The sequence below is a fragment of the Halichoeres trimaculatus genome, unplaced genomic scaffold, assembly GCF_033239565.1.
Source record: "Halichoeres trimaculatus isolate MK-OKI-2021-1 unplaced genomic scaffold, fHalTri1.1 fHalTri1_scaffold_15, whole genome shotgun sequence".
NCBI classification, from domain to species: domain Eukaryota; kingdom Metazoa; phylum Chordata; class Actinopteri; order Labriformes; family Labridae; genus Halichoeres; species Halichoeres trimaculatus.
This window is the reverse complement of record NW_027437193.1, coordinates 14,950,238-14,962,249: the sequence shown is the minus strand read 5'-3', so window position 1 is coordinate 14,962,249 and position 12,012 is coordinate 14,950,238. Positions and strand designations below refer to the sequence as shown.

General features: G+C 41.5%; 1 protein-coding gene across 1 annotated transcript in view; it reads right to left on the bottom strand.

The window, feature by feature from the left end:
• Positions 1 to 10,673, bottom strand: part of LOC141804143 (solute carrier family 22 member 23-like) — a 44,947-nt gene extending 34,274 nt beyond the window's left edge. The window contains exons 1-4 of the mRNA XM_074688443.1: positions 10,537 to 10,673; positions 9,867 to 10,414; positions 3,007 to 3,110; positions 2,763 to 2,917 (exon numbers count right to left, since the gene is read on the bottom strand). Coding sequence (XP_074544544.1) covers positions 2,763 to 2,917; positions 3,007 to 3,110; positions 9,867 to 10,286 — 679 coding nt within the window. The 5' untranslated portion in view covers positions 10,287 to 10,414; positions 10,537 to 10,673. The remainder of the gene's footprint in view (positions 1 to 2,762; positions 2,918 to 3,006; positions 3,111 to 9,866; positions 10,415 to 10,536) is intronic.
• Between the last annotated feature and the right edge of the window lie 1,339 nt (positions 10,674 to 12,012).

The following is a 12,012-nucleotide window of genomic DNA, read 5'->3' as shown; positions in this document are numbered from 1 at the left end:
CTGAAAGAAAACAAGGGAGGAGATATGGAGGGGAATAATTTAGAGCTTTATCTAGAATCACTATAATTATACACTCTGGACACATATGTAGTTTTTAAGACATACCACCCTGATAAGGAATTTCTCTTGTGCTGAATAAACCATCATATATTCTTTGCCTTTTTTTCTTTTCAGATGTGAATGATGAAATACCACTTAGTAGCTCCGGCATTCAGCCGCTAATGAGGCATGTGATTTATGTTTTCAAATGCCTGTTTAATCCCACAGTAACATCATAGCCAGTCAGATTGTTGATTGCACCGAGCTGCTGCAGAGATCACAGATTGATCTCATCTTACAGCGGCTCACACATTAAAATGACACGTGGTGGGATGGCAACTGAGGCCCCGGCAAACCTTTTTGTTCTATTTGACAGAAAACAAAACAGAGCGTTTATATGTGCTAGCACTGAGGAAACATAAATGTGTTCTGGTTCTACAAACAAAACTCTGAGTTGAGAACTACTAATTTATTGAACCATAAACTGCCAGGCTAATGTGACAACAATAGAAAGATGTCAAGCTCATTTAAATTTGATAAGACGCCATATAGTACAACTTGACTCCACCCTTTCGCCCCCTCTTTGTCCCGCCTTTGTCCCTGAGGCAGACTTAACGCTCCTTCTATTTCGGGAGCACGGCAAAGCTTTTCAAGGTAAACAGTGTGGAGTAAATTAGGATGACAAGGACACTAAGGGCCCCTTCCTTCATCATCTCGCCCTTTGCTCCCTTCCTCTCATCTTCTATTTACTCTGCACTGGTCAATTACTGCAGCCAGAGAAGCGTTTAGAGGATCCATCACTGAGAGCAGAATCCTCAGATGCACAGCCAATTATTAAAACACTGTAATAAAAACCCCATTCTCTCCTATTTTTCAGGCTAAATTCCCCCAGAACTAATTATTCAAACCTTTTATCATGAAGAGAGAAGGTCACATTAGCAGATAATATAACCGTCTCCATGCACTCTCCTTGCAGTGATTGGTAAAACTGCAGTGATGTCGCGGGTTACCTAACTACTTCTAACCCCCTTCCCCTGGTATCAGGTTATTGATTAGTAGTGATGTAGATTAAAAATCTCAGGTAAAAACAGTGCTGCTACACTGAAATGAAACACAAAGAATTCATTTCAGGGGATAGAAGTTGTTGCTTTAATGAGATTTCAAAGCGACACCATTAGGTTTAGTAAATGTGAACAGGACAAAGAAATGCAATTATGGATACTCCTCTTTTTCTGAATGCTTCCCTGAGCTAAAGAGAACAATCAAAGTAGATAGGTGTTTGATTGGGTGTGAGTGGAAAAATGAGAAAAGCATTTGGTGGGAAAAGCGTATAGAAAACATTATGAAAATGCCTGTGTGTTTTCATACCTTTTCATCTTGTTTGTTTTAATACTAAGAGAGCATCTTTATTTTCAAGAAAATATAAGTTTAAGGTTGTCAGATTGATTGTTGTGCTTGATTATGATTCAGATCCAATATATCTTTCCAAGTGGATACCATGTGTTAGAAATGAGACAAAATAATGTTAAAATATGTAACTCAGACTGAACACCAATAACACACAGTGCTCCACCTGACAACCTGCACTGCAGCGAGGGCTGCTGCTACTTCCTGAACATGAAAGAAACCAACCCCTAGCCAAACCAGTCTGACTGCCATGTAAATCCTCAAACTTCCATCAAACAGAGCAGAATGTTTCTGCAGCTGAATCCAAATGCAAAGACTGTCTACAAACCTGAAGCAAAGAAGCAGTTAGCATCCAGAGGCTTCAAGTACAGGCTAAAAGGCCTCAAGCTAAATATTTCTGATTCTTGAAGGGCAACATTTAGCACAAGAGACAATTCAAGCACAAGTATTCAGATACAAAGTAAACACAAAGAGTATTTCTTTGTCCGAACTCCTCCCAACAAGAACTGATTGCTCATACTAGCTCACAACTTTAGCAGAGCTCACTTTCTGAACATGCTAAAGCAACGTGCATGAGACTCAAGTTACAACTGCTTCTGTTTTTTTCTTTCTTTCTTTCTTTCTTTATTCATTAGCTTGGAGGATTATGACTACTTTGTGTCAAGTTTGCTGCAAAAGTTAGCATAAAAAGCAGACATAAATGCTAGGCTATACATTGTGGAGCTTCACTCACAAAATAAAAATGCTGAAAAAAAAAACATAATAAACCCACATTTATTACCAACATCTCTTATAACAACCCAGACACTAAATAGAGATATGCGAGAGGTCATTTTTCCTCTTAATCACTTTGGAAAATTTCATACTGTTATTACTCAAGCTAGCTAGCAAGCTATTTAAAAAGATGCTGCAGTTGCCTGTTGAATCATAACACTAGCCTAGCATTTAAAGTACCCCCTGACCTTTTGTCTGGGACTTTCTAAGTTTCTCTAGAACATAAGAGAAATTTAAGGGGGCAATTTTTTTTATATTATTGCTAAATTATTCACTTGGTCATTTCAACTAAGAGGTCAGTAGGATAAAGATCTTATTTTGATAGCATTATCTGGCTAGACAGCATCATGTCTGTAAGAGAGGAAAGTCAAGCATCTTAGATCCATGCTCGTCTGTTAGAAAGCTAAATCTTCTTTAATGTACCTCCGTGAAAGATCTAAGCCTGTTTTCTTGGTAGCATGAATATCAAAAGGCGAAAAGGGATTAGCAAAAGGTTAATTGACCTAATGTAGCACGGTTGTACCTGTGTGATTAAGACTTACTGAGGACGTAGAGAGAGAGGGTGATCCCTGCCAGGCAGAAGCCCTCAAAGAAGCGCAAAGTGCTGAACATGGGGACGTTGACAGAAAAGGCCACAGTCAGACCAAACACCAGCATAAACAGCACTGATATGATCAGCACTGGGTGACGGCCAAACCTATGGGGTAATAGGGAAAGATACTTTTTAAAAAAAAGGCATTTTGATACTCAACAAGCATGCAGGGATTTTATTTTTCAAACTCTTACCAGTCTGCCAGGATCCCAAACACCAAGTATCCAAAGATTGATCCCACCAACAGAGAAAACTTTGCAATGTGAACTTTCCATGCTGAGTCACACACCAGACTCCACTGCAGAGACAAATAAACACAGGTATTAGTTTCAAGAAATGTGTACTGCACAAGATTGGCTCGATGTGAATCTTTTAATCTGTTGAGTAACACTTGGTACCACCAAGTCTGTCAGATGTAGGAGTCATTATTTCCACTCCAAGTACATAATAACAAAATGTGATATCTCAAAGAGAAGAGCTTCCTGGTATTAAGCCTAGAATGAACATCAAAAAGAAAATAACCTGAAAAATTTCATACATACATTATTTATGTCATGTACATACATTATAATTAGTTCGTGCTACTGTTACTAGATCAACCTCTGTTTCTTTTGTTTTGTTACTGAAATTCTCAGCAGCAAAGGAATTCCAAGATTTCAAACAATGCAATGTACAGAGAGCCCACTTTAGAGTAAATCAAGTTTACCTTGATTTTTTTTTCACTTCACAGTAAACACAAGCCAAGATAAATAGACTCTGTAAACAGAACAACAAGAGCAGAGAGACAAAAGGAAGACGTAAACTGTATGGCAGATGACTTCTACCAGGAGCTGCAACTTTTACTATCACTCCCATTAATATTTGATGATAATAACAGTGGAGTAGTTTGCCCCCAGGGGGGAAAGACGCTAATTTTTGGGATGGGGGTGGATGCAAGGGCCACTTTTGGCACCATATGCCTCCCAGCTGTCTGAGCAGACACAAGCAGCAGGAAAGAGGAGAGTTGGGCGTGGCGCTAAAAGCAGGTGCCGAGTGAATGCGAGGCTAATCGACAAAGAGCTAAAGGATGCTTCATGTGTGCGCCAGATTTTAAAAAATACAGTTTACAGATACACATACAGAGAGCATTGCCAAGACACATCCAGTATTAACCTTTGTTGATGGCCTAAAATGTATTATTGGGAATAAGTTAGAACACCAATTTTTCTCGAGATCTGGCGCCATAATTTACTACAAACCCGAAACAAATATCAGTTTTGGTGAAATTACATTGTGACAGTCGAAAGGACAACAATAAAGAGCTAGAAGGTAGTGTAGTCGTCAAGAATAGTATGATGGTAAGGAATCTAAGCTAAGTCTAAGCATCAGTATGGCAAAGAGAAATTGGTGACAGAGCATCCCTAAAATTAGCACTGAAAATGGTGTTTTCAATTGTGCTGCCACAAAGATTATAAGGAAACATAAATTGAAATTTCACTGACTGTGTTTATTCTTCCTCTTTCCTGAGGGGCTCTAACCTCTTATAACCTCTGTCATAGTGACCTGCTCAGAATGGAACGCTCCAGGATTACCCAGAGCCGCCCAGCCATCACATGATCCAGGCATGCCACTCATTCACGGTTTCAGTATCGATGTCAGCAGAGAAAGAGACAGAGGCGGGCTAACAAGTTCCTGTTGCACAATCACTGCAAGACCAAGGGTGTTTAAAAAACTGAAGCTGACATCCTCTGTGAGGCTGGGACACACTCACGCTGCACTACACAGCTGGATGACAGTGTGTTGACTGTGCAGAAACAGACATCTGTGGTTGACCATGGACAGATGACCAGGGGTGTTAAATAGCAACGTATGAGCATGCTCAAGTCACGTGCTAGAGAGGGTTAAGTGCTGCTGAAATGTGAAGCCAAAGGGGAAATGCATGGATGTGGATTATCATGTGTCTGCAAGTCCACATGTAATATTAATGAGGTTTCTTTCCAGGCTGACACACTGACCGAGCTCAAACACAGTTATTAATGGACATCCACATTAGCACAAGTGGGGAAAATATGGAAAGATTTTCAGCCATGACAGGGCAAAGAAGTCCCATGGAGCATGAGTCAAATTCACATAGCTTATCTAGTTTGCCCACTATTATTTTTGTCACTTGGTCCCACTTGCTATTGTTTCCCTCTAATGAATATAAGTCAGTGTGAGGAGCTGGGCTGTGTGCATGCTAATCTGTTGGCAGACAGAAAACGTGGAACAATGAGGGGCCAAAAGAAAATCAGTTAGAAACCCAGGGGGGACTGTCGACCTCTCTCAAATGACCACAAATGATCAGTCCTCTCAAGCAAGTCTCATTAGCTGGGATGAAGACGCTCTCGACCACAGCTGCACATTTCTGCACTCGCTGAACTACAGAGTGGTGGGTGGGAGGTGGGAGAAGGGGATGGGGGAACAAGAGGCAAGGAGGAGAGAGGAATGCCAGATTAAACAATGAAGAAAGAGCATTAGAAGAGATGTAGGCAAAAAAAAGCAGAGAATTAAAAGCACGGTAAATTACAGCAGGTTAGAGTGAGCAAGGATGAGAGATGCTTAAAATTGTTTTAAAGAGAAGGCAAAAAACACACACATGGAGAGGCTGCTGCATAGTTACTGCCTAGCAACAGACTTGTGCTGCTTCCAAGTGCAAGTTTTAACATCACTGCCTCGCCAAGTGATGGAAACCCTAAAATATGAAGAGGGTGATGAAGAGAAATGTATGAATCTATACTTTAAAATAGTTCATTTCTGCAGGATAAAACAACACACAGATAAGTGACTCTTGGGTTTTAGCCTCTGGGGCTAACTGAAGAAGGCTTACACCTGTGTGAGCATACTTTGAATAACTGCCATACTAGTGTAGCATATGCACTACACAACCCAGAGACTAACATGTTTGACGAGTTGGCTGATGCAAGTGGTGAGTAAGTTTAGGATGATGAAAGAACAAACCTTTGTCCATCAATCTGTTATTCTTTCTATGTTTTCATTGACATTTCATACACATAACCAATAAGAATTAAAATGTGTTGACAGTAGTACACCGCTCTTCTGACTTGAATTCTATGACTCAGTCGTAAAAACAAACTGAAAACCGCACTTGAGGGTCAGGGACCCCACCATGTCGGACCCCTCCCTGTTACAAAACAGCACTTATCAGAGACTAAGCCAGCAGCATACACACACATATAGCGCCTGGATAGTTTTATCTTTGGATCACACAGCCTCTTTCCTCCCAGCTGACACTGTGAGTGGCAGTCATTGTGTGCTGACTGGGTATCTGCAGTGGGGGTCATCGCCCCACAAACCGACAGCTGAGACCGTTTGAAAGTGTCCCACGCTGATCCGGGGTCTGTGGAAGGAGCTAGCCAGCTGGGTAAACAGAATGAAGGGACATTGAGTGAAGAGGCCTCGCATGTTCAGCTACAGTATCATCTTTCACATCTATGGGTGTGCAGCCTCCAGCTCAGAGATACTGAAGCTGGGTGTATCCTCCAATGTGCTTCTTGGACAAGTCTTTCTTATCACTTTCACACAATGCTCTGCTCTGACATACTATACTGTTTAACTGTACAATACTCACACTGAAGTAATACTCAAAATGTTCAATCATCTCATTAACATGGGGGGGAATTGTGACTATTACCATTACTAATGCACCTTTAAGCTGATCTATGCTTTAGAGCTGAAACGATTCCTCGAATGATTCGAGGTACTCGATGACAAAAATTACTCGAGTAATTTTCTCCGCCTCGAGGAATCGTTTAATTTAAAAAAAGATCAAAGAGTGGTATTTCAAATAGAGCTGAGGCCATATTAAGAGAGTTTTCAGACCCCTCAAGCTACCTCTTATACAAAATAGCAACTAGCAACAAATCTAGCTTCTTTTCTGGAGTTTGGAGACTAATGGGTCATTCTACGAAACGGGTGCCATTTGGGGCCGCAACATTTGATGAGATGTGCAAGGCACAAAAAATGTGTCAAAGTGTGTTTACAAATTTTGGAGCTACCAAAGCAAGTGCTCTTACTGACATGCTGTATCAGAAAATTATATTTCTTACAGAGAAAAATTTTAGTTTGAAAAATAACTGCTCTTTAACTAAACAAAAATGTATTTTATCCGATTACTCGATGAATCGATGGGATTTTCAGTAGAATACTCGGATACTAAAATATTCGATAGCTGCAGCCCTACTATGCTTGTTTTGCATTGGTTAATGGATCCATGCGTTTTAAGAATCCTAAACACCATCTTTCTATCTGACCGGCGCTCAAAATTACAAACGTACTGAGTTTTTGACATTTACAATTAAAAATGAATTTGATTTTTGATCCAGTCCAAAACAATGTGACTTCTTTCAGTCAACCAGCTTATCAAACAATCAACCAGGACTTTAAACTTTTCTGAAAGTTAATCAAAGAAGAGCTATCATCATGCCAAAATAATAAAATAAACTCTGATTTAGCCCTAAGTGTTATTGCTCTTCTTTGATGGAGTACAAAAAAGTCAATCCCAGATCGAGATTGTAAAATGATCATCAGGCTCTAAGAGGCAAATGTCTCTAATTAATGTACAAATGTAGAGGTTAATCATTGCCTTGCAGAGGCTCTCTGGCCACGTGTGCTGCTGACCCTGGTCTGAATGGGATCTGAGTCGGGTGAGGCAGCAGTGGGAGACTCTACGTGTCTCTGAGTAATGATACATTCTCATTTCTCAGGCTCAGGCCAATTAAGATGAACCCTGAGGAGAGCTAAGACTCAATTAGGAAGGCTCTCCTCATTAACCACTTCAGATCCATCACCACTGTAACCTCCATGAAATCTTTCTCTGTGACACCCGCAGGAAAATCGTTGAAATGTAATCCTGTGCATTCCCCCACCATGGGAACACACCCCCATGCATTTACAAGCTTTCCCTACCAACAGAAAACTATGGGGTCAGAATGTGTTGGCACGTCCTGACAGAGACACTACCACGTTTCATCAGCGTTGGCACTCTGCTCTGCTTTTTAGTGATCGAATGTCACAGATAGCTGAGCCTGGTCATGTGCAGTTATGCCTATGCAATCCAAACACAGGGAGAAATGCCAAGTCATCACATCCTGCTGTAGTGTCACATCCTGGTTACTGTGCTTTGAAGTGGTACGGTGTGGCGTCAGGGGGTCAGAGGGCCCTTGGAAGAGTAGGGGAAGAGGTTTTCAAAAAGTCACAAGTTTTAGGGGTCGATTTGGCCTGAATTTTTGGCTCCACTTTGGGGTTTGCGTGCCAAAATCTGATTGAATTTCTCTTTGTCGGTGACCTTGTGAGAATGTGGAGCAGGCAGGTCAGGGAAGACGAGCAACAGCAAAAGACACTCGCACCAACTGCTCGGGCCTGTCACTGATCTGCAGTGGTAGTAGTGTCAACATGACATTCTCAGTGTGTGCACAAACCACACAAATATTAGAATCTACAGGTTATGGCGCCAGCATATGAAGACAGGGGAAGGAGAGGAGGGTCAGCAGGGTTCAGGATAAAACTCCTCTTACAAGAAACAAACTCTTCATTCTGGGAAATCCTCACATGTTTGAATTGTTTGTAATATGGATCCACCCAATCGATTTTCCCTGCTTATGACCTCATCCTTAGCGTCAGATTTGGAGCAATTTGAATTCCTAAATCCATAAAAAACAGTCTATCAGCTTGGCTTTAATTCCTGCATCCCCACCCCACTCAACTACTCTGTGGATGGTAAATTAAATCAGGACTTTAACTGTCCCTCTGCATCATTGCTGAATTAAAATGGGGATATTATCAGTGATTAGCAGATGGGCTGTTGGCATCACAGTGGACTCAAGCTTGGGATGCCATAGCCCCCCTCTCTCCCCTCCCTTCCCCTCCCCTCCCACCCTATCCACTCTCCTACAGCACAGAGAAGCTTCAAAGCTCGGAGTCAGATCTAACTCTTCCTGATAAGCCTTTTGATTATTGCATGGCTGCCAGACTCTTCAGAAAGAGAAGATGCAGCTGATTAAAATTCTATTTTTTGTGCTCTGTGAGGGTGTGTGGTTATCAAGAGGGTTTATGGGCATTTTAAAAACCAAACATTTTACATTTATTTATATTGTTGCCTTCAGTTTCTAAAGCTGTGCTTGCTTCCTATGAAGAGAATGGGTCAGTCTGGGGATGATTCAATCACATTAAATGTTTAACAGACAATTAGAGCACCATGTGGATCAAAGTTTCTAGCCTCTTCTTCTCACGGAATAATAAAATCTGATATGTTGATAATAGCATACAGCATCAATAATAGAGGAGCTCATAATGAGGTATAAAGCTTGTCTTCCTCCTGATAGCTGAGTGCAGGCCTTTATTGTCTCCTCAGCCTAGCCTGTGCATGCATACAGGAATATCCTAACAATAAAGTGACGTGATAGGAGGTAAATTCATCACAGACACACTTTAAGTCCCCAGATTGAAAGCAATAAGAGCATCCCCCTTGTGTTTGTTCAGGGTGGGTGGTGTTTGGTCAGTGATAGGGTTGCATTATTCTAGAGAGTGCACTAATGACCTTTGCTCCAAATCAAAAGCCCTCCGTGTTTATTATGTATATTACGACAACCGGTAGATTCCACCAGCCCTCTCAGTTTGTGTCCACAGTGTGCCAATGGTGTTTTCTCTCTGCCATAGGTCACACTGTGTCAGCTGCTGTGATGAGTCACTGTCAGCAGCGTGATGCATGCTCTCACCTGTGCAATCCTGCTACTTTTAAGACCAATTCAGGGAGCTCTGCTGAATCTAAATGACTCAGACTCTCTGTGGAGAAATGCACGAATGTGATAATGGAGGCAGGGCTGTCAAATAGGCTACCACACTGTTTTATTTTAACATGAGTGTGTTTCAGTTTGAAAGTGATCTGTTTTAACAGTAGGGCTTGTGTTGATAAGTGCTAGAACCCCCCTCTCTTATAAATCGATCCTAATGGGATTACAGCAGATAGGGTTTCAGTGATGCATAGCACAATATGATGGAAAAGGATGCCCATCCTTACCTTGGTCACTACATTCTGCACAAGCCCCGTGTGCAGCTCAAACGTCCACTCACTGCACCGACACTGCATGTTGGTCGTGTCATTGTGGGTGCCGTAACTTCCATTGGACGGTCCGCTGTGCTTCGGAACGTCCAAAGATGAGGTATTACCCACGGTGTGGTTAGTCAGGTTGGCCAAAGGCTGCACACATGTGTTGTTGGGCTGCGCGAGGAGGAAATTATCAGAGTACTGGCTGAATCCAATGAATAACGCCGGGATCCATGTCAGCACGATCAGCTGTTTCTGGTACTTCCCAAATCCCCCGAGAAACGGCAGAACCGCGCAGTCGATGCGTGTCAGCAACCCCGCGGACGTGGTTTCGGGGGACACGAAGCCGTTCTCCGGTTGGTGGTCCTCCGTGTCGAGCTGCACCACGGCCATCGCGGTTCCGCCGAGAGATGCCTCCGTAGTGAAGCGAAGCCGGGGTTTGCAGTGCTACTACCCCCTGTCGACTCCACAATGCGTCAGTGCCCCCAGCTCCGGCGGTGGAAGCCGTGCGCAGTCAATCACTGGAATGGAAATAAGACGCACCTCTTTATTATCAGGAAGCACTTCCCCCCCGTCTGCCACCACTGAAGAAAAAACTGAGCCACAGAAACACATGCGGATCTGACTGCCGGCTCCAGCTTACTCTACAAAAGCGGATTGCGGTGAATTAGCCTCTGACGAGAAATGGTAACAGGGGATCTTTTTCGTCGTGTGATTCATCGGTCTCTCTGTCTGTCAGCCGCGGCAGCAGCATAGCCACAGGAAGTGCTTCCTGAGGGAGCCACAGGTAACACACCTGCCCACAAAGGCCGAGTGCTGATCACCTTTACCTAACATGGCCACCTGTAACCACTGGTTACCACTTTGAATGGAAAGCTCATTCTACGTTAAGAAGTAAAGAGTCAACAACTTTTCTACAGTCTTCAATACAAAGACAGCTGTATTTTGTTTGTTTATTTTATTTCATTAAAACATATTGTCTTCTTACAGAACATATAAACTGGCTATTTTATGGTTATACAATATTTATTACCACGATACATTGAAACGAACCACAGAAATAACTATGGCAACCGTTTACAATTTGTTCCAAACATTTTTTAATTAAAATCACAAACTCTGATTGGATATTTTGGGGTTCATTGAAGGTCTGTTCATTGTTGTTTTTAATGATTTAAGCTCATAAAACACGATAATTGAATAAATGAGTTAAAATTACACTACATATGTTCTGTCTACAGGGGGGAGGAGGAGCGTCACCGCCTCTTTTAGTACACAACAGCACCGTCTGTTTCACTTTGTAGCCTATACCATGCTATAGGTCAATAAAAACGTTAGTGTTATGGAAACTAAATAAATGAAAAATAAATGCAGAATGTAAAAATCTTATGTCCAAAACAAGTGATTCAAAAGTAGATGAAGTGGCCATGTCTTAGGTGTGTCAAAGCTTATTCTAGTAGAAACACAGTTTAAACTGGGCTGTTAGAGCTCCTCTAAGGAGTTTTGAGCTGGTTATGATGCAGATTGAAATTAAAATTGATACAACAAAATCAACATAGAAAAGAACTAAACCACTGGCAGGGGAATAGGTGTCAGATTATCTGATGAGATTTGAAATTGTTGAGAGTCCCTTTTTTCACTCTGTCTTTCTGTTGTCGTTGTCCAAAAACACTACTGTCACATTAGAGAAAATCCCTCACAGAAACTTTAAGATAACAGTCTGTTGAATTAATCGGTTGGATGACAAACACTAGCAATTGTGATAATTTCATAAACTGTCCTTTTGAATGCTGATTTGATAATCATTTAACTCTCATGTACACAGCTGTTTAAAGCCTTATCACTGTGATGTTTATCAGTCTTAATCTGTTTTTCACCACTGTGATGAGATTAGCATCAGATAAGATGGTTCATTATTGTAACATTTTACAATCTCTTGCTGTCATTGGACAGAAATGGCATAATTTGGAACATATTAAAACCAATGTCCTAGAACTAATTCTTAACCTGAACATGGCATTCATTCTTATACAAATTATTTATAAGTAAGATATAATATGAGCATAATTGTGTCAGATTATAATCCAGCTAAAATGTGGTATATTTATGGCACAGTATT